The following is a 23,554-nucleotide window of genomic DNA, read 5'->3' as shown; positions in this document are numbered from 1 at the left end:
TATCAAAATTTATCTCTAATAATTTTTTTGTGTGTGATGGGATTGCTATCGGCAAGGCCTCACACTTATCTATATTTACCTTATAGCCCGATATTTCCGAGAATTCTTGTAGTATCTGGTATAAATAAGTCATGGAATTTAAAGGTTCAGTTAATGTCAACAAAATATCGTCTGCAAACAACGACAATTTATATTCTTTTGTTCCTATCTTAACTCCCCTAATATTATCCGAACTCCTAATTCTGGACGCGAGCGGTTCGATACAAAGAGCGAACAGTAGTGGAGACAGGGGGCATCCCTGCCTGGTACCATTCAATATTGGTATAGATCTAGATTGGTATCCCACAGCACTAATTGTCGCTGAAGGTTTTGAGTATATCGCCTTAATTGCCTGTAGGAAGCCACCCTCAAATCCATAACTCGTTAGAACCTCTAGCATGTATGACCAGTGTATTCTGTCAAACTCCTTCTCCGCGTCCAGCGATAGGAGCAGAGAAGGCATTTTTCTACTTTTTAAACATTCCGTCAAGTCTATAGTTCTTCGGACATTGTCCGGAGCCTCTCTGCCTAGAATGAACCCCACCTGATCAGGGTGAATAATGCTTGGGAGTATCGTCTTAAGTCTATTAGCCAGTATTTTTGTTAGTATTTTTATATCCTGGTTAATTAATGATATCGGTCTAAAGTTCTTGCATTGTGTAGGGTCTTTCCCCGGCTTAGGAATAACTACAATCTTGGCTCTTAGTAAATCCGTAGGGATCTCCACTCCTTTCATGATATCATTACAGAATGTCTTTAAGTGCGGAATTAGTTCCTTCTTAAAAGCCTTATAATATTCACTTGTTAGTCCATCAGGGCCTGCTGCTTTACCCCCTTTAAGGTCCTTCAAAACATTAAGAATTTCCTGGATAGTTATCTCCGCATTTAAGCTATCTTTATCTGTGGTAGAAAGTTCCCTAACTTGGGCTTATTTTAAAAATTCTGACATCCTAATTTGTATCTGGGGACTTCCACTAACCTTTTTACCATCATATAGTGACTCATAATAGGAGGCAAAGGTATCCGTGATCTCCTGTGGATTTGATGTCTTAGTTCCTGCTTTATTCTGAATGGTCGGAATAGAGTGCATTTTCACTCTCTCCTTTAGTTTATTGGCTAAATATTTGTCAGGTTTGTTTGAATAAACAAAGTAAGAGGTCTTTAATCGTTGAATAGCTCTTATAGCCGAATCATTTAAAATCTTTGCTAATAACTTTCTTTTGGTCTGTAATAATTTAAAAGTGGCCGCTGATAAGTTTTGTTTATGCTGAGTTTCTAAGATATGTATTTCCCCCTGGAGTTGATCTATAATCTTATGAGAAAGTTTCCTAATCTTAGCCTTTTCTTGTATAAACAATCCTCTCATATAAGGTTTATGAGCTGCCCAGGAGGAAAGTTGATTTAATGTGGACCCTCTATTAAGCACCCAATATTCTTCAAGTAGTTTGTTCATTTGATCCAGGGTATGAGCATTATTAAAAATATGTGGGTCAAATGTCCACGATCTCTGTCTCTGGTAATTAAGTATTCCCCTCAACTCCACCTGTACCATAGAATGGTCTGACCAAACACAGGGAAATATAGACGCACCCATAATATTAGGGATCATCATCTGACTAACCGTTACATAGTCCAGTCTGGTATATGACCTGTGTGCGTGCGAGTAAAATGTGTGATCTGTCGTTTCCCCGTACAGGGTCTCCCAAGTGTCTACCAAATTATGTGAGGCCAGTGAATCTCTAATTGACTTGGCTATTGACTTTTGTCTATGCAGTTTCTTTGATGATTTATTTGTCGGGTCTCTAACATGTGGTGAAAGTGATATATTAAAATCTCCCGCCAAGATTGTTCTAGTCTGGGACCATTGTGTAAGATGATCCGAAATCTGTTTGAAAAATGAGTGTTGCTGTTCATTCGGGGCATATATATTACAAAGCGTGACCCTCGTATCCTGAATCCTCCCTCTCACTATAAGGAACCTCCCCTCTGGATCAGTTATTACTTCTTCCTTTATAAAGTGTAATGATGAATGGATTAAAATTGATACCCCTCTTTTTTTTTGGTCTATGGTAGTATGAAAATGTGTTGGATAATGCCTATGCCAGAATTTGGGGATCAATGCTTGAGTAAAATGCGTTTCCTGGAGGAAAACAATTTTAGCCTTTAACTTCAAATATTGGTTAACTGCTGTCTTGCGCTTAATATTTGTATTTAAGCCCCTCACATTATGTGAGAGGATTGTGAGTGTAGGAGTCATTTGTTATATTAATAGTACATTTGCCTGGGCCAGTAACAACCTGTGTACATCCCCATAACCCATAAAACCACACAGACTCAACAACTTAAAAAAAGAAAAACTGAACATTTCAGATATAACATAACAATTGTTTAGGCTTATCGCCCAATTGTAATATTTGCTGTTCATCTAACCCCTGTAAAAAAGAAGAAAAAAGAGAACAAACACAGAGGGAGAGAACACCAAACCGGGATACCAACTTTTAGGTAATTAGCTTCGTGCAGGAATACTTAACAGCTTAAGTAAAACTATATGAACTATAAAGGTTTATCTTTTTCTCTCTTAATAATTAATCTATAGTGAAACAAGGCTCTGGTCACTGGGCAACCGTCATAATGTTCATTGGAACAGTGTTCCAGATTAAGCAGTGTCTTTTAATATATTAGCAGAGTCTTAGCTATTACAGCTCAACCTTAAAAAGAAGACAATGGAAAACAGTTAACTTTATATACTCATCTGCCGCTCGTCTGGTCGAGAAAACCGGCAACATGTCATCGTGGAGTGCCGCCAACATCAGCTATGCATAAAGTCACTTTGGTTTCTTTTTGGTAACTTTAATCCATTTAGCTCTTTTGTGGCTGTTTTCTTTATGTGTTTGTCGATCTGCTTCCGAGTCGCTTTGGGTGGGTGGAAGGTCCGGCGGTACCAAACCAAGATAATCACAGATTTCCGGGATATCCTTCCTATCCCTTATCGAAAGGGTTTTCCCCTCATGCATAATATGTAGGGCGAAAGGGAACCCCCATCGGTAATTAATTTGTTGCTTCCTGAGCAGTTGTGTGAGAGGCCTAAGTGAACCCCTCCTCATCAGCGTGCGTGTACCTAGATCTTGGTAGAACTGCACTATCACTCCTTGATATTTGAAGGTTGGGTTCTTCCTGGCCGCCATAAGAATTGCTTCTTTTTCTGGGAAACGAAGCAACTTCACTATTACATCTCTGGGCGGATAATCAGCTTTTGGCTTTGCTTTTAGGGCCCTATGAGCCCTCTCTATCTGAAAGTTATCTTCCTCTGAAGATCCAGTAACCGCTCTAAACAGTTGCTTTAAGTAGCTCTGGAGGTCTGGCTGCAATACGGACTCTGGGACACCCTTCAGCCTCAAATTACTCCTCCGTGAGCGATTCTCTAAATCCTCCATCTTGTCTTGGAGGGAATCCAATTCTAGCTGATAATCTTGTGTTTTCTGGTGCATAGCAGACACTTTTTCCTCCATGTTATTTTCATTATCTTCTAACATGGCAACCCTTGCACCCAGATCCTGCATCTCATGTTTCAATTCTGTTAAACTGTTGGTGGCGGTGGACTGGAAGGAGTCCATTTTATTCCATAATTTTTCAAAATTTGTATCAATATCTTTCTTGGAAACCAGCTTTTTAATATCTGCACGAGTGACTGGGATTAAATCAGCTTCCCCTGTCTGGGAGTCTGAATCTGCATCTATGTCCTCATCCTGCTCTGGAACCAAGGGTTCCACCAATTTCTCCCCTTTAGAAGACTTGAAAAACAAATTAGCTGCTGCTGCTTTCCCTGTAGTGGAAGGTTTGTTAAATTTTCTGGCTGCCATTATCTCATATGATGTTTATTCCTTTTATCACTCAGGTATATGTGAGAAAATGTTACCCTTATTGCTCCGGTAAGCCCAGCTTACTATTAGCAGAATGTTGAGCGTCAATCTTTTATTATACTGCAGCAATAAACCGCCAAACACTTTACACACGAGGCTGATTTCTGAATTGGTTACTATATGTAGCTTCAGACTTCTATATTACTTAAAGTTAGCACCAAACATGGGGTCATGAGTTGTATCTTTAGTAATTAGACCTGTCCATGACAGGGGGTGAATCTGATACGCAGCTCAGACTGCCTTATGTATTTGTTTTAACATTTGTGTTAGTTGAGGTTGTGTGTATGATAAGCCTTAGGCAGTCCTGGACAAGCGCAACTAGAGTCTAATCTTTGGTTTATATTTCCTTTTCTTTGCCAGGCTGTTTAAATGTTGACCTCTCTGAGGAAATTTTCCCCCTTCTTCGTCCCTCATAAGTTACTTGTTCTCAAACAATGAGCTCAATACCCCTTTATACTGCGGTATAGCTTTCCCCTATATCGGGATAACATCGCACATGGTGCGTCAAAGATAGTGTCCTTTTATATGTTCATTTTAAAAAGCAGCCTTAACCTTGCATATAAACTGTGATCCGGTTCTTAATAAGATAACTTAAGACTGTGAATACACTTACGACCTGGAGTGCATTTATATTCTTCCCTGCTATGTTGCAGTTATCCCTCATGTGGGTTATCAAGATGGCGCCTCCTCATTTAGGACCCGGTAGAGCCTCACAGCTATTCCGCCTCAGAAAACTTTTTGCCGAGCTTCAAACGGTTCACATCTTCTTCCCTGTCAATCACCTTAGTGTCCGCTGACAGTGTAGATCTGTTCAATCAGTTTTAGCTACCTTTATAGCCACCATTGTCAGTATCCCACACTGAGCAGCTCAATTATGCTGCCTTCTCCATTCCCGGCTTGGCTCCCCCCCCTGATTATACATCTTTAAAGGGACATTAAACACTTTTAGACGGTAATATAAAATGATAAATCTTATATATAAAGAAACTCTGCAATATACTTTAATTATTTATTTTGTCCCCTTTTCCTGTATTTCCATTCTGAAATTGTGATCTTTTCAGTTCTTGTTAGAAATGGAAGTGCAGAACACTGTTATATTCCACAAAGCCATTGGCTGCACACTCTAGTGACCTAATTATAACTGTCCCTAATTGGCCACAGCAGAGAAGGTGACCTATGTTACAACATGGCAGTTCCCATTGTTTTATAGACACAAAAACGTTACACTTATTTTGTCACTATTTAAACAACTAATGAAACTTAAAAAAATACATCTACATGTTATTCTCAAACTAATCTTTTCTTTGAATGCGTCATTCTATCTAGCATTTATTTACGGCTAGATCACGAGTTCTGCGTTAGCCTTAAAAAGCAGCGTTGAGAGGTCCCAACGTTGCTGTTTAACGCCCGCTGGTATTACGAGTCTGGCAGGTACAGGTGTACCGCTCACTTTTCTTCCACAACTCTAGGCTACCGCAAATCCCCTTACGTCAATTGCGTATCCTATATTTTTAATGGGATTTGTCTAACGCTGGTATTACAAGTCTTGGAAGAAGTGAGTGGTACACCCTCTCCTGTCAAGACTCCTAACGCATTTAAAAGTCAGTAGTTAAGAGTTTTATGGGGTAACGCTGGAACATAAAGCTCTTAACTAAAGTGCTAAAAAGTAAACTAACACCCATAAACTACCTATTAACCCCTAAACCGAGGCCCCCCCACATTGCAAACACTAAAATACATTTTTTAACCCCTAATCTGCCGACCGGACATCGCCGCCACTTTAATAAATGTATTACCCCCTAAACCGCCGCACTCTTGCCTCGCAAACACTAGATACATTTTATTAACCCCTAATCTGCTGTCCCTAACATCGCCGACACCTACCTACATTTATTAACCCCTAATCTGCCGCACCCAATGTCGCTGCTACTATATTAAATGTATTAACCCTAACCTTAACCCCCCTAACTTAAATATAATTTAAATAAATATAAATAAAATTACTATCATTAACTACAATATTCCTATTTAAAACTAAATACATACCTATAAAATAAACCCTAATATAGCTACAATATAACTAATAGTTACATTGTAGCTATTTTAGGATTTATTTTTATTTTACAGGCAACTTTGTATTTATTTTAGCTAGGTACAATAGTTATTAAATAGTTATTAACTATTTAATAACTACCTAGCTAAAATAAAGACAAATTGACCAGTAAAATAAACCATAACCTAAGTTACAATTACACCTAACACTACTCTATAATTAAATTAATTACCTAAACTACCTACAATTAATTACAATTAAATTAAATAAACTAAATTACGCGAAAAAAACACACTAAATTACAGAAAAAAAATATACAAATTTTAAAACTAATTACACCTAATCTAATCCCCTAATAAAATAAAAAAGCCCCCCAAAATAATAAAATTTCCCTACGCTATACTAAATTACAAATAGCTCTTAAAAGGACCTTTTGCGGGGCATTGCCCCAAAGTAATCAGCTCTTTTACCTGTAAAAAAAAATACAATCCCCCCCAACATTACAACCCACCACCGACACACCCCTACTCTAAAACCCACCCAATCCCCCCTTAAAAAAACCTAACACTAACCCCCTGAAGATCACCCTACCTTGAGCTGTCTTCACCCAGCCAGGCACAAGTGGTCCTCCATGCGGCAGAAGTCTTCATCCGATCGGGGCAGAAGAGGTCCTCCAGACGGCAGAAGTGTTCATCCCGGCGGCATCTTCTATCTTCATCCTTCCGGAGGGGAGCGGGTCCATCTTCAATCCAGCCGATGCGCAGCATCCTCTTCAAACAAAGTCCTAACGAAGAATAAAGGTTCCTTTAAATGATGTCATCCAAGATGGCGTCCCTTGAATTCCTATTGGCTGATAGAATCCTATCAGCCAATCGGAATTAAGGTAGGAAATAATCCTATTGACTGATGCTGATTGGAACAGCCAATAGAATGCAAGGTCAATCCTATTGGCTGATTGGATCAGCCAATCGGATTGAACTTCAATCCAATTGGCTGATTACATCAGGCAATAGGATTTGTCCTACCTTAATTCCGATTGGCTGATAGGATTCTATCAGCCAATCGGAATTCTAGGGACACCATCTTGGATGACGTCATTTAAAGGAACCTTCATTCTTCATTAGGACTTCCTTTGAAGAGGATGCTCCGCGCCGGCTGGATTGAAGATGGACCCGCTCCGCTCCGGAAGGATGAAGATAGAAGATGCCGCCTGGATGAAGAGTTCTGCCGGTATGGATGTCCTCTTCTGCCCGGATCGGATGAAGACTTCTGCCCCTCTGGAGGTCCACTTGTGCCCAGCTGGGTGAAGACGGCTCAAGGTAGGGTGATCTTCAAGGGGGTAGTGTTAGGTTTTTGTAAGGGGGGATTGGGTGGGTTTTAGAGTAGGGTTGGGTGTGTGGGTGGTGGGTTTTAATGTTGGGGGGGTATTGTATTTTTTTTTACAGGTAAAAGAGCTGATTACTTTGGGGCAATGCCCCGCAAAAGGCCCTTTTAGGGGCTATTTGTAATTTAGTATAGGGTAGAGAATTTTATTATTTTGGGGGGCTTTTTTATTTTATTAGGGGAATTAGATTAGGTGTAATTAGTTTAAAATTCTTGTAATTCTTTTTTTATTTTCTGTAACTTAGTTTTTTTTCTCGTAATTTAGTTTATTTAATTTAATTGTTATTAATTTTAGGTAGTTTAGGTAATTAGTTTAATGATACAGGGAGTGCAGAATTAAGTTGTATTTTTTTTTAAGAAGTTGTATTTTTGAGGATTAATTTTATTATTGAACAACAACCATGTTCTCAATGAACCCAAGTAGTTTTTAGTTTGTTTTTAGTTTTAGCTATTTTAGGGGGATATCTGTGTGTGCAGGTGACTATTACTGTGCATAATTATTAGGCAACTTAACAAAAAACAAATATATACCCATTTCAATTATTTATTTTTACCAGTGAAACCAATATAACATCTCAACATTCACAAATATACATTTCTGACATTCAAAAACAAAACAAAAACAAATCAGTGACCAATATAGCCACCTTTCTTTGCAAGGACACTCAAAAGCCTGCCATCCATGGATTCTGTCAGTGTTTTGATCTGTTCACCATCAACATTGCGTGCAGCAGCAACCACAGCCTCCCAGACACTGTTCAGAGAGGTGTACTGTTTTCCCTCCTTGTAAATCTCACATTTGATGATGGACCACAGGTTCTCAATGGGGTTCAGATCAGGTGAACAAGGAGGCCATGTCATTAGATTTTCTTCTTTTATACCCTTTCTTGCCAGCCACGCTGTGGAGTACTTGGACGCGTGTGATGGCGCATTGTCCTGCATGAAAATCATGTTTTTCTTGAAGGATGCAGACTTCTTCCTGTACCACTGCTTGAAGAAGGTGTCTTCCAGAAACTGGCAGTAGGACTGGGAGTTGAGCTTGACTCCATCCTCAACCCGAAAAGGCCCCACAAGCTCATCTTTGATGATACCAGCCCAAACCAGTACTCCACCTCCACCTTGCTGGCGTCTGAGTCGGACTGGAGCTCTCTGCCCTTTACTAATCCAGCCACGGGCCCATCCATCTGGCCCATCAAGACTCACTCTCATTTCATCAGTCCATAAAACCTTAGAAAAATCAGTCTTGAGATATTTCTTGGCCCAGTCTTGACGTTTCAGCTTGTGTGTCTTGTTCAGTGGTGGTCGTCTTTCAGTCTTTCTTACCTTGGCCATGTCTCTGAATATTGCACACCTTGTGCTTTTGGGCACTCCAGTGATGTTGCAGCTCTGAAATATGGCCAAACTGGTGGCAAGTGGCATCTTGGCAGCTGCACGCTTGACTTTTCTCAGTTCATGGGCAGTTATTTTGCGCCTTGGTTTTTCCACACGCTTCTTGCGACCCTGTTGACTATTTTGAATGAAACGCTTGATTGTTCGATGATCACGCTTCAGAAGCTTTGCAATTTTAAGAGTGCTGCATCCCTCTGCAAGATATCTCACTATTTTTTACTTTTCTGAGCCTGTCAAGTCCTTCTTTTGACCCATTTTGCCAAAGGCAAGGAAGTTGCCTAATAATTATGCACACCTGATATAGGGTGTTGATGTCATTAGACCACACCACTTCTCATTACAGAGATGCACATCACCTAATATGCTTAATTGGTAGTAGGCTTTCGAGCCTATACAGCTTGGAGTAAGACAACATGCATAAAGAGGATGATGTGGTCAAAATACTCATTTGCCTAATAATTCTGCACTCCCTGTAGTGTAGTGTTAGGTGTAATTGTAACTTAGGTTAGGATTTATTTTACAGGTAATTTTGTACTTATTTTAGCTAGGTAGTTATTAAATAGTTAATAACTATTTAATAACTATTCTACCTAGTTAAAATAAATACAAAGTTGCCTGTAAAATAAATATAAACCCTAAGCTAGCTGCAATGTAACTATTAGTTATATTGTAGCTAGCTTAGGGTTTATTTTATCGGTAAGTATTTAGTTTTAAATAGGATTAATTTATTTAATTATGTTAAATTTATTTCGTTTAATTTAAATTATATTTAAGTTAGGGGGGGTTAGACTTAGGGTTAGACTTAGGTTTAGGGGTTAATAAATTTATTATAGTAGTGGCGACGTTGGGGTCAGAAGATTAGGGGTTAATACATTTAATATAGTTGCGGCGATGTTGGGGGTGGCAGATTAGGTGTTAATAACTATGATGTAGGTGTCGGCGATGTTGGGGGAAGTAGATTAGAGGTTCATAAGTATAATGTAGGTGGTGGCAGTGTTCGGAGTGGAAGATTAGGGGTTAATAATATAATGTAGGTGTCAGCGATAGCGGGGGCGTAAAGATTAGGGGTTAATAAGTGTAAGGTTATGGGTGTTTAGACTCGGGGTTCATGTTAGGGTGTTAGGTGCAGACGTAAATTTTATTTCCCCATAGGAAACAATGGGGTTGCGTTAGGAGCTGAACGCTGCTTTTTTTGCAGGTGTTAGTTTTTTTTCAGGCCGCTCAGCCCCATTGTTTCCTATGGGGAAATCGTGCATGAGCACGTTTTGCCAGCTTACCGCTGACTTAACCAGCGCTGGTATTACAGTGAGATGTGGAGCTAAATTTTGCTCAACGCTCACTTTTCTGAGGCTAACGCCGGCTTGCAGAGAAAATACATTATTTTTTAAGCTTATTTAATAGGACATGAAAGTCAAAATTAAACTTTCATGATTCAGAAAGATCATGCAATTTCAAGAGACTATTGAATTAATGTATTAACTGTTATCAAATATACTTTGTTCTCTTGATATTGTTTGTTGAAACGAACTTCCAGATAGGCTGAGGAGCAGCACTGTAACTACAGGGAGCTAGCTGGTGGCTACTAACATAAGCCACTTGTCATTGGCTTACAGATGTGTTTAGCTAGGTTCTAGTGATGCATTGCTGCTCTAGAGCTGAATTTCAAGGGACAGTTTACTCCAGAATTGTTATTGTTTAAAAAGATTGGCAATTCCTTTATTACCCATTGCCCAGATTTGCATAACCAACACAATTATATTAATATACTTTTTACCTCTATGATTATCTTGTATCTAAGCCTCTGCCCCCTTATTTCAGTTCTGTTAACAGACTTGCATTTTAGCCAATCAGTGCTGACTCATAAATAACTCCATGGGCATTAGCACCATGTTAGCTATAAGGCACATGTGAACTAGCTGTGAAAAACTGTCAAAATGCACTGAGATAAGAGGCGGCCTTCAAGGGATTAGGAATTAGTGTCATGTTTGCATCCGTTCATCGCCGTGTCGCCGCGGCTCCCGGAACTGCTCTGTGTGTCTGACGTCATGTTGCTTAGCAACATGACGCTTTCTCAACACACCCCTCTGATGACGGTTACGCTCCTGCCCTTTAAACAACGGCGGGAGATCTGAATCTGGGCCCGTTTGTTTGCTACCTTTGGATTGTGAGTACCGTATCTTTCTGATCTTTTGTGTACCGATTTTCTGCCTGCCTGACCAAGCCTCTTGCCTAATCCCTACTTGCTGATATTTGGACATAGACTTCTGCCTGCCTGACCTTGCCTGTAGCTTTTACCCTTTTGCTGATACTTGGATGCCGACTTCTGCTTGCCTGACCTTGTCTTTTGCCTATACCTTTTGCTGATATTTGGATGCCGACTTCTGCCTGCCTGACCTTGCTTTTGCCTTTACCTTTAAACCTTATCTTTGATAAACAAAACCTGCTTAAAGGGACATTCTACTTTTACAAGCTGCAAAAGAGAACTTTGCCTTTCTGTTTGTTATAAACCTGCTTAAAGGGACATTTTACTTTTACAAGCTGCAAAAGAGAACTTTGCCTTTCTGTTTGTTATACACCTGCTTAAAAGGGACATTTACTTTTACAAGCTGCAAAAGAGAACTTTACCTTTCTGTTTGTTATACACCTGCTTAAAAGGAACTTTTACTTTTACAAGCTGCAAAAGAGAACTTTTCCTTTGTTTTACAAGCCTGTTAAAGAGGACCTGTTTCAGAAGCTTCAAGTAAGAGCATTTCCTTTTTGTTCTTTTTACTACTTAAAGGGACGTTTTATCCTTTGTGGCTTTCCTGCATTCTGGAACAATATTCATTTTTGTTATCTTCTAATCTGCTTCCTGAGTGGGTCACGTCCTGGATATTTCTCAGTGTGCTAGCGTGTGCTTTTCAATTCACGCTAGCAGTTGGGTTACATCCCGGATTGATTCCAGAGCGGCTGACATTACAAACGGGCCATTAAAATGGACCCCACTGAATTATCTATGGCCGTGGCTCACCAGGGACAGCTCTTGGGTTCTCATGCCACTCACTTGCAGTCTTTGGACACTAAACTTGATCAAATTACTGCTCTATTACAAAATTTGGTTGCTACCGCACCTCCCAATCCAAATCCGATTGAGGCATTACCTCCTCCGATTCCTAACAATCAGTCTCAGGTACAACTAAGTCCCAGGATACCTCTTCCGGATAAATATGATGGGAATCCTGAAGAATGTAGAGGCTTTCTGAATCAATGCCGTCTTCATTTCCGAAATAGCCCTACTCTCTTTGCTACTGCCTCTTCTAGAATCACATTTCTTATTTCCTTAATGAAAGGAAAAGCCTTGGCTTGGGTATCACCTTTGCTAGAAAAGAATGATCCTATACTGTTGGATGTTGATACATTTTTATCTACATTCTCAAACGTATTCGATAAACCTGGAAGGTCATCCGCTGCTGAAGCTACTCTCCTGGATTTACGTCAAGGAAATCAACCAGTCTCTCAATATGCTATTGAGTTCCGCACCCTTGCCTCTGAAACCACTTGGAATCAGGGAGCACTCAGAGCCGCTTTCCGTAAAGGACTTTCTGAGCGTCTCAAGGATGAATTGGTGTATCGTGAACTTCCAGAGTCCTTAGAAGCCTTAATAAATCTCTGTATCAGTCTCGACGCCAGGTTTCGTGAACGCCAACAAGAAAAGGATAGAACACAGAGGACTTCAACTCGAACTCCTTTTCGTTTGGCTCCTCGTTTTTCTAATCCAGTCACTCCAGCCTCTCCTACTACTGATCAGGCTGAACCCATGGAAGTAGGAAGTATAAAATTAACTGAGACTGAACGCTTGAGAAGACGGACTCTTGGCTTATGTCTGTACTGTGGCCTTAAAGGGCATTTATTAAGGGATTGTCCTACTAGGCCAGTAAAAGCCAGGGCTTAACTCTAGTCCAGGGAACTGAGTTAAGCCAAAATAGTGGTCATTCCCTATACAAGAAACTCTTTGTTCCAGTAACTCTTCTAATTGGACATAAGAAGATCTATACCCAAGCTCTAATTGATTCTGGTGCTGGAGGTGTGTTCATTGACTCTACATTTGTTTCTACTCATTCTATACCCTTACTAAAGAAGGAGTATTCCATTTCAGTTTCTACGGTCAGTGGAGATCCTTTGGGTTCTGGATACATTCAGTTTTCTACTCAACCCTTACTCTTCACCGTAGGAATACTTCATTCCGAGACAATTTGTTTCGATGTCATTCCCACTCCACAATTTCCCATTATCTTGGGATTACCCTGGCTCCAGATTCACAATCCCATTTTTTCTTGGACTTTCGGTGAACTCACTTCCTGGGGATCTACATGCCAGACTAAATGTCTTCAAAAGATTACTAAGTTACCACTCACTATTGCTCTCACAGTTGAAACTCCGGAATCCTTACCTATGCATTACCATGACTTTGTGGATGTTTTCTCCAAAAAAGAAGCTGAACGTCTTCCTCCTCATCGCCCTTTTGATTGTCCCATTGATCTCCTTCCTGGGGCTGCCTATCCTCGTGGCAAGACATATCCACTTTCTAAACCAGAAAACATGGCTCTGGAAGAATATATAAAAGACAATCTGGCTAGAGGATTTATTCGACCCTCTTCTTCCCCCGTAGGGGCTGGTTTCTTTTTTGTGGGAAAAAAGGATGGCGGATTAAGACCCTGTATTGATTATCGTGGATTGAATCAGATTACCATCAAGAACAGTTATCCTCTGCCCCTTATTCCTGAACTTTTTACTTATCTTCAGGGAGCCACCATTTTCACCAAACTCGACCTACGTGGTGCATACAACTTGATCCGTATACGCGAAGGAGATGAGTGGAAGACTGCCTTTAACACTCGATTTGGGCATTATGAATATTTGGTCATGCCCTTCGGGCTATGCAATGCTCCGGCGGTTTTCCAGCATTTTGTAAACGAGATCTTTCGTGATTTTTTGAATATATTTGTTATCATATACCTGGACGACATCTTAATTTTTTCTCAGAACCTCCAAGATCATGTGCACCACGTCAAGAAAGTACTTCAACGTCTAAGAGAATTCCATCTGTTTGCTAAACTGGAGAAATGTTCCTTCCATCAAAAATCCATACCCTTTCTGGGTTATGTAATATCGGCATCTGGATTCGAAATGGACCCTACTAAACTTTCTGCCATATTGGATTGGCCTAGACCTGATTCTTTGAAGGCTTTACAACGTTTCCTAGGCTTCGCCAATTATTACAGAAAGTTCATCAAGAATTTTGCTACTATTACTTCTCCTCTTACTTCTCTCACTAGAAAAGGACAAAACTGTAAAGTATGGCCGTCTGAGGCTATAGAAGCTTTTGAATCTCTCAAAGAAGCTTTTTCCTCAGCTCCTATCCTTCGTCATCCAAATCCTGAGTTTCAATTTATTCTGGAGGTAGATGCTTCCTCTGTTGCTGCTGGAGCTGTTCTGTCTCAACGAATACCAGAGACTGGAAGGATTCATCCTGTTGCTTTTTTCTCTAAAAAATTCACTCCTTCCGAATTTAACTATGACGTAGGGAATAAAGAGCTGCTTGCCATCAAAATGGCATTGGATGAATGGAGACATTGGCTGGAAGGTACTTCTTTGCCATTTACTATACTTACTGATCATAAGAACCTTCTGTATCTCCAAACAGCCAAACGATTAAATTCCAGGCAAGCACGCTGGTCATTATTCTTCTCTCGGTTTCACTATAATTTGTCTTACATACCTGGTTCAAAAAATATTAAAGCAGACGCACTTTCCAGACAATTTCAAGATACCCCAGTTCCTGAGTCTGGTACCATTCTCCAACCTCATGAAGTCATTGCCCAGTTAACAACTTCTTGGTTACAAGAATTACAGTCCGCTCAAAAGCATCTTCCTTTGTCCTGTAAACCTCCCGATGGTTTACTCTTTGTTCCTGAACGCCTTCGTTCCAAGATTTTATTTTGGGCTCATGATAGTCCCCTTTCTGGACATCCTGGCATCAGTATTACCACTCGAAACCTCAAACAACATGTCTGGTGGCCTACACTCTCTCAAGATGTGAAGGATTACGTCTCAGTATGCACACAATGTGCCATGAACAAAACTCCACGCCAACTTCCTTCAGGATTACTCCAACCATTGCCTATACCTCACCAGCCTTGGACTCATGTATCCATGGACTTTATTACTGATCTTCCCTTGTCCACTGGGAACAATACTATCTGGGTGGTGGTCGACAGGTTCACTAAGACGGCTCATTTTGTACCCTTGCCAGGATTACCATCTGCCAAAAGACTCTCTGAACTTTTTATTCTACATATTGTAAGAATCCATGGATTTCCTCTAGATATTGTGTCAGATAGAGGGGTACAATTCGTTTCTCGATTTTGGAGGTCACTTTGTAAACATTTTGGTACTACTATATCTCTCTCTACTTCTCACCACCCACAATCGAATGGTCAGACTGAAAGAGTAAACCAGTGTCTTGAAACATATCTTAGACATTATGTGGATCATTATCACTCTAACTGGACTTCTTACCTTCCTTTGGCTGAACTGGCTCATAATGCCCGGTACAATTCCTCCCTTCAGACTTCTCCTTTTTATGCAGCTTACGGATATCAGCCTAGGACATTCCCTTTGCATACTTCCTCCACAGTGAATCCTGCTTCTGATCTTACAGCCCGAAGATTAACTCGACATTGGCAGAAGATACATCGTATTCTTTCTGTAACTTCTAGACGTTACAAGTTCTTTTCAGATCTTCGACGGAAGAAGGCTCCCAAATATCGCCCTGGTGATAAAGTTTGGATTTCCTCTCGATTTCTTCGCTTGAAACAACCTTCTAACAAATTGGGACCACGATATGTGGGTCCTTTCCGAATACTGGGTCAGGTGTGTTCCACTGCTTATCGGGTAGCTTTACCCAAGTCTCTCAAAGTCCATCCGGTATTCCATGTTTCTCTTTTAAAACCTGTGATGGTTAACAGGTATTCTAAGCCTTTTTCTAAACCTCCACCGTTATTGGTGCATGGACATCCTGAGTTTGAAATCAGCCATATTCTAGATTCCAAGTTGCGGGGCAAGAAATTGTATTATCTCATTCATTGGAAGGGTTATCCAGTCACGGAACGTTCTTGGGAACCTGCTCATCAAGTAAATGCTCCTGTTTTGGTCAAGACCTTCCACAAGACTCATCCTGATAGACCTGGTCCTGTCCCCCGGAGGGGTCCTTGAGGAGGGGGGTGCTGTCATGTTTGCATCCGTTCATCGCCGTGTCGCCGCGGCTCCCGGAACTGCTCTGTGTGTCTGACGTCATGTTGCTTAGCAACATGACGCTTTCTCAACACACCCCTCTGATGACGGTTACGCTCCTGCCCTTTAAACAACGGCGGGAGATCTGAATCTGGGCCCGTTTGTTTGCTACCTTTGGATTGTGAGTACCGTATCTTTCTGATCTTTTGTGTACCGATTTTCTGCCTGCCTGACCAAGCCTCTTGCCTAATCCCTACTTGCTGATATTTGGACATAGACTTCTGCCTGCCTGACCTTGCCTGTAGCTTTTACCCTTTTGCTGATACTTGGATGCCGACTTCTGCTTGCCTGACCTTGTCTTTTGCCTATACCTTTTGCTGATATTTGGATGCCGACTTCTGCCTGCCTGACCTTGCTTTTGCCTTTACCTTTAAACCTTATCTTTGATAAACAAAACCTGCTTAAAGGGACATTCTACTTTTACAAGCTGCAAAAGAGAACTTTGCCTTTCTGTTTGTTATAAACCTGCTTAAAGGGACATTTTACTTTTACAAGCTGCAAAAGAGAACTTTGCCTTTCTGTTTGTTATACACCTGCTTAAAAGGGACATTTACTTTTACAAGCTGCAAAAGAGAACTTTACCTTTCTGTTTGTTATACACCTGCTTAAAAGGAACTTTTACTTTTACAAGCTGCAAAAGAGAACTTTTCCTTTGTTTTACAAGCCTGTTAAAGAGGACCTGTTTCAGAAGCTTCAAGTAAGAGCATTTCCTTTTTGTTCTTTTTACTACTTAAAGGGACGTTTTATCCTTTGTGGCTTTCCTGCATTCTGGAACAATATTCATTTTTGTTATCTTCTAATCTGCTTCCTGAGTGGGTCACGTCCTGGATATTTCTCAGTGTGCTAGCGTGTGCTTTTCAATTCACGCTAGCAGTTGGGTTACATCCCGGATTGATTCCAGAGCGGCTGACAATTAGCATATGAGCCTACCTAAGTTTAGCTTTCAACAAAAAATACCAAGAGAACAAAGCAAATTTGATGATAAAAGTAAATTGGAAAGTTGTTTAAAATTGCATGCCCTACCTAAATCATCAAAGCAATTGCAGCAGAAAAAAAGACTTCCATTATATTTTGAAAGATCCATATATGGCGTCACAACATCATTTTCCTATTATCTTTATGAAATAAATAAAATATCACATCACACTTCTAAACTTTTTTACTTAAAGGTACGCAAAAAATGTAATTAGGTGTAAACATAAAAACCCTTGCAATTTACATTTATTATATATTTTGCGCCCTTTTCCTGTAATTTAGCTCTATTTATGTGAGAATTGAAAGTGAAATTCATAAACCTTCACATGTTGAATTGTATATAATGTTTTTAGTAGCTAATTCATATCTGTCCCTATTTGGCTTCAGCAGAGAACATAATGGCTTTTAAAATGGTACTGCAACAAAACTATGCAATTTTTTGGTAAGGAATAAAAGTATAAATGCTTTTAAATCATTTAGGGCCATATTACAAGTGGAACAATATTTATTGCTGCCGCTCGCATACTAACTTCACTAGAAGTCAGGTAGTGCTCGTGTTACAAGTTGAAAGTAAAAAGTTTACACTCACACGATAACTCGATGTGCGCAAAAAAAATTGAACTACGAATATCTCAATTGCATTAGCATATCCCCCTATAGAAGTAAATGGAGCAAGAAAACTGGGAAAAAAACTAACACCCTACTCGCGCGCAAACCTATTCTCAATGCGCTAACCCGACATGAATATATGAATATATCACATTCCAATGTTCTTCACATAGCAGAATACGTTCTATTTATTCATAAATACATTTTTCTACATATATCTAATATCTATTTATAAATACTTTGAACATAGTTTGCTATTTGATGAACATTGGAATGTGAAATATTTACAGTAAATACACAGTATAAGACTTTATTAAATATGAATATTGAATAAATATGCTTTTTCATGTTTTCATCTACTTAACGGCAAAGGGCTCAAATTAACTTATATATATGTTTATATATGTATGTGTGTATATATATATATATATATATATATATATATATATATATATATAAATGTATATAAAGAAGGGCATTCTCAGGATTTATATTTAGACTATGTATATATTTATATGTATATATTTATTCTGACAATATCAAAATGTCATTTGCAGAAGATCATTGTCGACGTTTCGGCTCCTATATGAGCCTTCTTCAAGACAAAATTTATCTAGAAAAGGAACATAAAAAAAACACATACTGTAACTGTCCCTCATTGGCTTCAGCAGGACAGATAGGACAACAAATTGCAAAACAATGATAAGTCTTCTCTGGACATAAGTTTAGATTGGCTCCTACAAAAATTTAAAGCATTGGATGAAATTTGACCATTAGAAAATGATTGCAGCAAACAAGGAGTTAACCTGTTCTATTAAGGAAGGTTCAGACTTTTTTGAAATTTTAGTTTATTGGAAGACTGCAGACAGTAATTAAAATGTTTTAATTACAAGATGTTTACTGTGCCTTTAAATACAAGCTAATTTGTAAATATTAATTACTCTTGTATGCAAATGAAAACTTCTTTTTTTTTATGCAGATCAGTGCTGGTCGATAACTGGTACGGCATATCATACCTATATTACAGCGCAGTGGGGTGCATTGGATGTATCATAGCTGGGCTCCTGATAAGTTTTGTAACAGGTGGGAGAAAACATTTGTTTGCTTTTATCTGTTGTTTGATGTCAGTGTTTCTAAATAATGAATGTTGGTCAAAATAATATTGTTTTTCCAGATATGTCTTGCATTTTATTATTCAAATAGCCAGACTTATCTTTGGGTTTCTTGTTTTTACTATCAATATCTTCTGTTAGCATGTTTACATATAAATTATATAATTGTTCTTTAAATGTATACTTTATTCTATGTATTCTACAATCATTTTAAGTTCTAATGTCTACCTTGACTTCTGTTGTGGTTGTTTCAGACTTGCATTTCTACTGTTAAAAAAAACAAAACAAAAAAAAACACGGGCCATCTAGTGTTTATTTGACTAAGTGCAATAAAAATGTATTCAATTATATAAAATATGTTTTGCTTATGGGAAACATAAAATGTATTTAATGTTGTGATCTGTTTTTGAAGGACGTGAACATGGAAGAAATATTGATCCACTTTTGGTCAGACCCATCTGCAATCTATTCTGCTTTTGGTCAGACAAGTATAAAAAGTTGTGCTGGTGTGGTGTTCAGCATGACCGTGTTGACGATGAAGACTTTGTAAGTACCTATGCATGGGCCAGGAGGCTGGGGACTAAGTTAGGGAGGCCCTTGGGCAGAGCTGTGGTGGAGTTACATGCATGGGTTGTGGCTAGGCAGTTTGGGTCCTGGCTAGGTATTGCAGGCATGAAGGGACAACAACATTAGCTAGACAAATGGGGGAGTAGAGTATCTCCATCTATCAAAGCAGAACTAGCACTCCATGGAGGTCTCTGAGAAATGCTTCTGATGAAAATGAATGGACCTGTATACAGAGTGTGAGTTTTAATGTGGTAGTACTACAGCACTACAGAAGCAAGTACAAATTGATTCTTGTTTAATTGCATAATAATGCTTTGTAGCCTTCTTTGGAAAACTGGTTTTGTAGTGGACAACTTTGTTAGTTTAAGATTAACCCATAAAAATATCTAATCTTAATACTTTTAATATTTTTAAAGGATCATAAAGAAGATCTCCAAAAAGATGTTGCAATTATACCTGTGATAGAGAAACAAATTGAAAATGGATTTGAAAAGGACCAGTCACTGAAACCTATACCTGGATATAATTCTAATGAAAAATCTTACACAAACAAAAATGATGATAAAGAAACTCATATGTAAATAGTAAAAACATCATATATGAAGCACACATCAAATTAACTCTGATAGTTCCAGAAAATTATATTCCCCATGTTTCCTTGTGGTTCTCAATTTCTTTGTCCTATCTTCCTATTTTTGAGTTATTTCATGGAACTGTATAGTATTTATTGATTTTTTTTTATCAGAGTTGTCACTTTCATCCTATAAATGATAAAATGTAAAAATTACAGCAAAAAAAAAAAATATAAATGGGAAAGTCATTGGGGTCAAATGGGGGAAAATGTCCCTTGCTTTTAAATATAAATAAATATATCTGGAGCTCTGATTCCTGGGGGTAAACAGTAAGAAAAGCCCATTACTCAGCCCCATTACACCTAAAGGTGCTTAAAGGGACACTCAAGTGAAAATTAAACTCATTATACAGATAGAGCGTGCAATTTTAAACAACTTTCCAATTTAATTCCATTAACAAAATGTGTATAGTCTTTTTATATTTACACTTTTGGAGTCACCAGCTACTACTGAGCATGTGCAAGAATTCACAGAATATACGTATATGCATGTGTGATTGGCTGATGGCTGTCACATGATGCAGTGGGAGTGGAAATAGACATAACACATTTTTCAAACAAAATCTACTACGCATTTGAAGTTCAGACTAAGGGGCCGAATTATCAAGCTTGATGCCACTGTTCCATAACTTGTCCGCCTGCTCTGATTGACCCCCATACGCTGTCGGCATTTATCGATGTGCGGCGGACATGATACACTACATTGTATCATGTCCGTCCGCACTTTAATAAATCGGCCCCTAAGTGCTATTGCATTGTCTCGTTATTTGTTGATTATGCAAATCTACTGTATTTGCTGGTCATTTAAGATCTTTCTTTCAAGAAAATTAATTTCTCATATGAGATGATCGAATACTACCATATCAGACAACTGGATTTATACAATAAATAAGGTAGGCCTCTAAAACTATGTCTTTTTATTATCAAAAATAAATCCATGTCTCTATATATGACCCATCATTGGAAAGAGGATGTTATCCTCTTTGAAATTAAGGGGTCACATGAACCTCTAGATGTAAAAGAGTAGATGTAAACCATTATATACTGATTAAAAAGATAAAAGATACTACGTTTTCCAAAAGTTGATGACAATTTGTCAATATTTAATAAAGCTAATTTCAAGTTCATTAAAACAAATAGAATGAGCACAGAAACATTAAAAAAAAAAAAAAACTTCTAATTAAAAGTCTCTTCTTTTTCATAACCATCTAGATACCATACGGTCACTAGAGTAAAATGGCAATTATTATAGAACATACATACGGCTAGATTACAAGTCGGACGCTGATGCAGCGCATGTGCGCCGTGTGATATGTTTTTTCTTTAGGCTCCCTCGAGAGTCTTCAGCCTCACCAGTCCTTATGTTATTAAATACTATTTAATAACATAAGGACTGGTGAGGCTAAAGACGCTCTAGAAAGCCTAAAGAAAGAACGCATTGCACGCACGATGCAGTCAGCGCACAACTTGTAATCTCCGCGCTAAATGATTTCTTGGTCTTCATTGATATTATTATGGTCCCATTTTTTTAATCTTTTGGGTTTTTTTTTCTCCCTGCCATGTAAAATTTCTGTAGATAATGAAAATGTAGAATTTATTCTGCAAGTGAAACATAAAAGTCAAAGTTGATATATATATTTTTTTATCTATATTAGAACTTTATAACACAATTTTGTTATGGAAATCAACACATTTTGCGGCCTTTTCACCTGGGAACAATAGTAGCATTTCTTGGCTTGGCAGCTTACTGTTTTTGTACCGAATATTAATCACTAATTGAATTATAAGACCATATATAGACATAAATATTGTATATGTTTTCTGTTCCTAAAGTTCCTGATAGCAAATTATGATATTGTAGATTTTGATATCCTGTGAAAGTATATACATTTGTAAGGTTTATCAGACCTAACACCATCTGTCTTTCTTGGTAGAAGATTGGTCATCTACCACCTACATACTTAGGGCTTCTCTTAAAGGGACATTAAACACTAAATGAATGCTTAATAGAATGATGCATTTAAAGAAAAGATCAGTCTGAGAATAACATGTAGAATTATTTTTTAAAGTCTCATTAGCTGTTTAAATATTAACAAAATAAGTGTAAAGTTTTAGTGTCTATAAAACAATGGGAGCTGCCATGTTGTAACTTAGATTACCTTCTCTGCTGTGGCCAATTAGGGACAGTTATAAGTAGGTTACTAGAGTGTGCATCTAATGGCTGCGTGGAATATAATGTTCTGTACTTCCATTTCTACCAAGAACCGAAAATATCACAGTTTCAGAGTGGAATTACAGGAAAAGGGGACAAAATAAAGAATGAAAGTATATTGCAGAGCTTTTTTATATAGTATAATTTTATATTACCATCTCAAAGTGTTTAATGTACCCTTAATCTTGCCTGTGTTATTGATATGCATAGACATGAAGAGACCGTCAACTATGGCATACTGTCAAACAAATTAATTTATAATGTATAGAAAGAAATGTTAAAGGATTAAGTATGTTTATTGTATTAATCATACTACACTGTTTCTGAATTAATATGTTTAGTTTTAAGCACAACATAGGATAGTTTCTGCAACTATATTGTACATAAACGGTTTCTTATATCAGGTTACCCCAATAAAGTATAAAAGTTTTATGACAGTGGAGTCTACTAATTGCATTTTGTGAATTACATTGCCTTTTTTTAAACAATAGTTTCTGTTTATTTTAGTTGTAAATTAATGCGTTTGTATTATGTCTGCTTTAACCCCTTAGTGACCAGACCACTTTTCAATTTGTTGACCATCTAGGACCAAGGCTATTTTTGCATTTCTGCGATGTTTGTATTTAACTGTAATTTTCCTCTTACTCATTTACTGTACCCACACATATTATATACTGTTTTTCTCGCCATTAAATGGACTTTCTAAAGATATGATTATTTTCATCATATCTTATAATTTACTATAAAAAAAAATATAAAATATGAGGAAAAAATGAAAAAAAATGCACTTTTTCTAACTTTGAGCCCCAAAATCTCTTACACATCTACAACCACCATAAAATACCAATGCTAAACAGTTTCTAAATTTTGTCCTGAGTTTATAAATACCCAATGTTTACATGTTCTTTGCTTTTTTTGCAAGTTATAGGGCAATAAGTACAAGTAGCACTTTGCTATTTCAAAACCATGTTTTTTCAAAATTGGCGATAGTTACATTGTAACACCAATATCTGTCATGAATCCCTGAATAACCCTTCAAATGTATATATTTTTTAAAAGAAGACAACCTAAGGTATTAAACTTGGGGTATTTTGACTTTTTTCATGCAACCATTTTACCACCAATCTATGCCAAAGTTTGGGGGGGAAAAAAAAATAATTTGATTTTTTTACAAAATAGCAATTTAAGAATACATTTACTGATAATATTAAGGGTTACTGCCAAATAACACCCTCATATGTCTTCAGCAGCATCTCCTGGGTACAGTGATACCACCCATGTATAGGTATGTTGGGTTCTCGGGGGGCTAAAAGCTCTTATTTTTAGGGAGCG

At 38.2% G+C, this 23,554-nt stretch overlaps 1 protein-coding gene across 2 annotated transcripts in view; it reads left to right on the top strand.

Moving 5' to 3' along the window:
* The window catches only part of SLC5A12 (solute carrier family 5 member 12), a 115,776-nt gene extending 94,400 nt beyond the window's left edge, over positions 1-21,376 (top strand). The window contains exons 13-15 of one of the 2 annotated variants that reach the window (XM_053688904.1): positions 18,680-18,783; positions 19,225-19,358; positions 19,796-21,376. In XM_053688904.1, the coding sequence (XP_053544879.1) occupies positions 18,680-18,783; positions 19,225-19,358; positions 19,796-19,960 (403 nt within the window). In that variant the 3' untranslated portion in view covers positions 19,961-21,376. Of the gene's footprint in view, positions 1-18,679; positions 18,784-19,224; positions 19,363-19,795 lie in introns of both variants that reach the window. The other variant, XM_053688905.1, reaches the window with a different exon arrangement.
* The last annotated feature ends 2,178 nt before the right edge of the window (positions 21,377-23,554 follow it).

The sequence above is a fragment of the Bombina bombina genome, chromosome 7 (genome assembly GCF_027579735.1).
Source record: "Bombina bombina isolate aBomBom1 chromosome 7, aBomBom1.pri, whole genome shotgun sequence".
Classification (NCBI taxonomy): Eukaryota; Metazoa; Chordata; class Amphibia; order Anura; family Bombinatoridae; genus Bombina; species Bombina bombina.
Note: the sequence above shows the minus strand (reverse complement) of the source record. Positions and strands in the feature narration are given on the sequence as shown.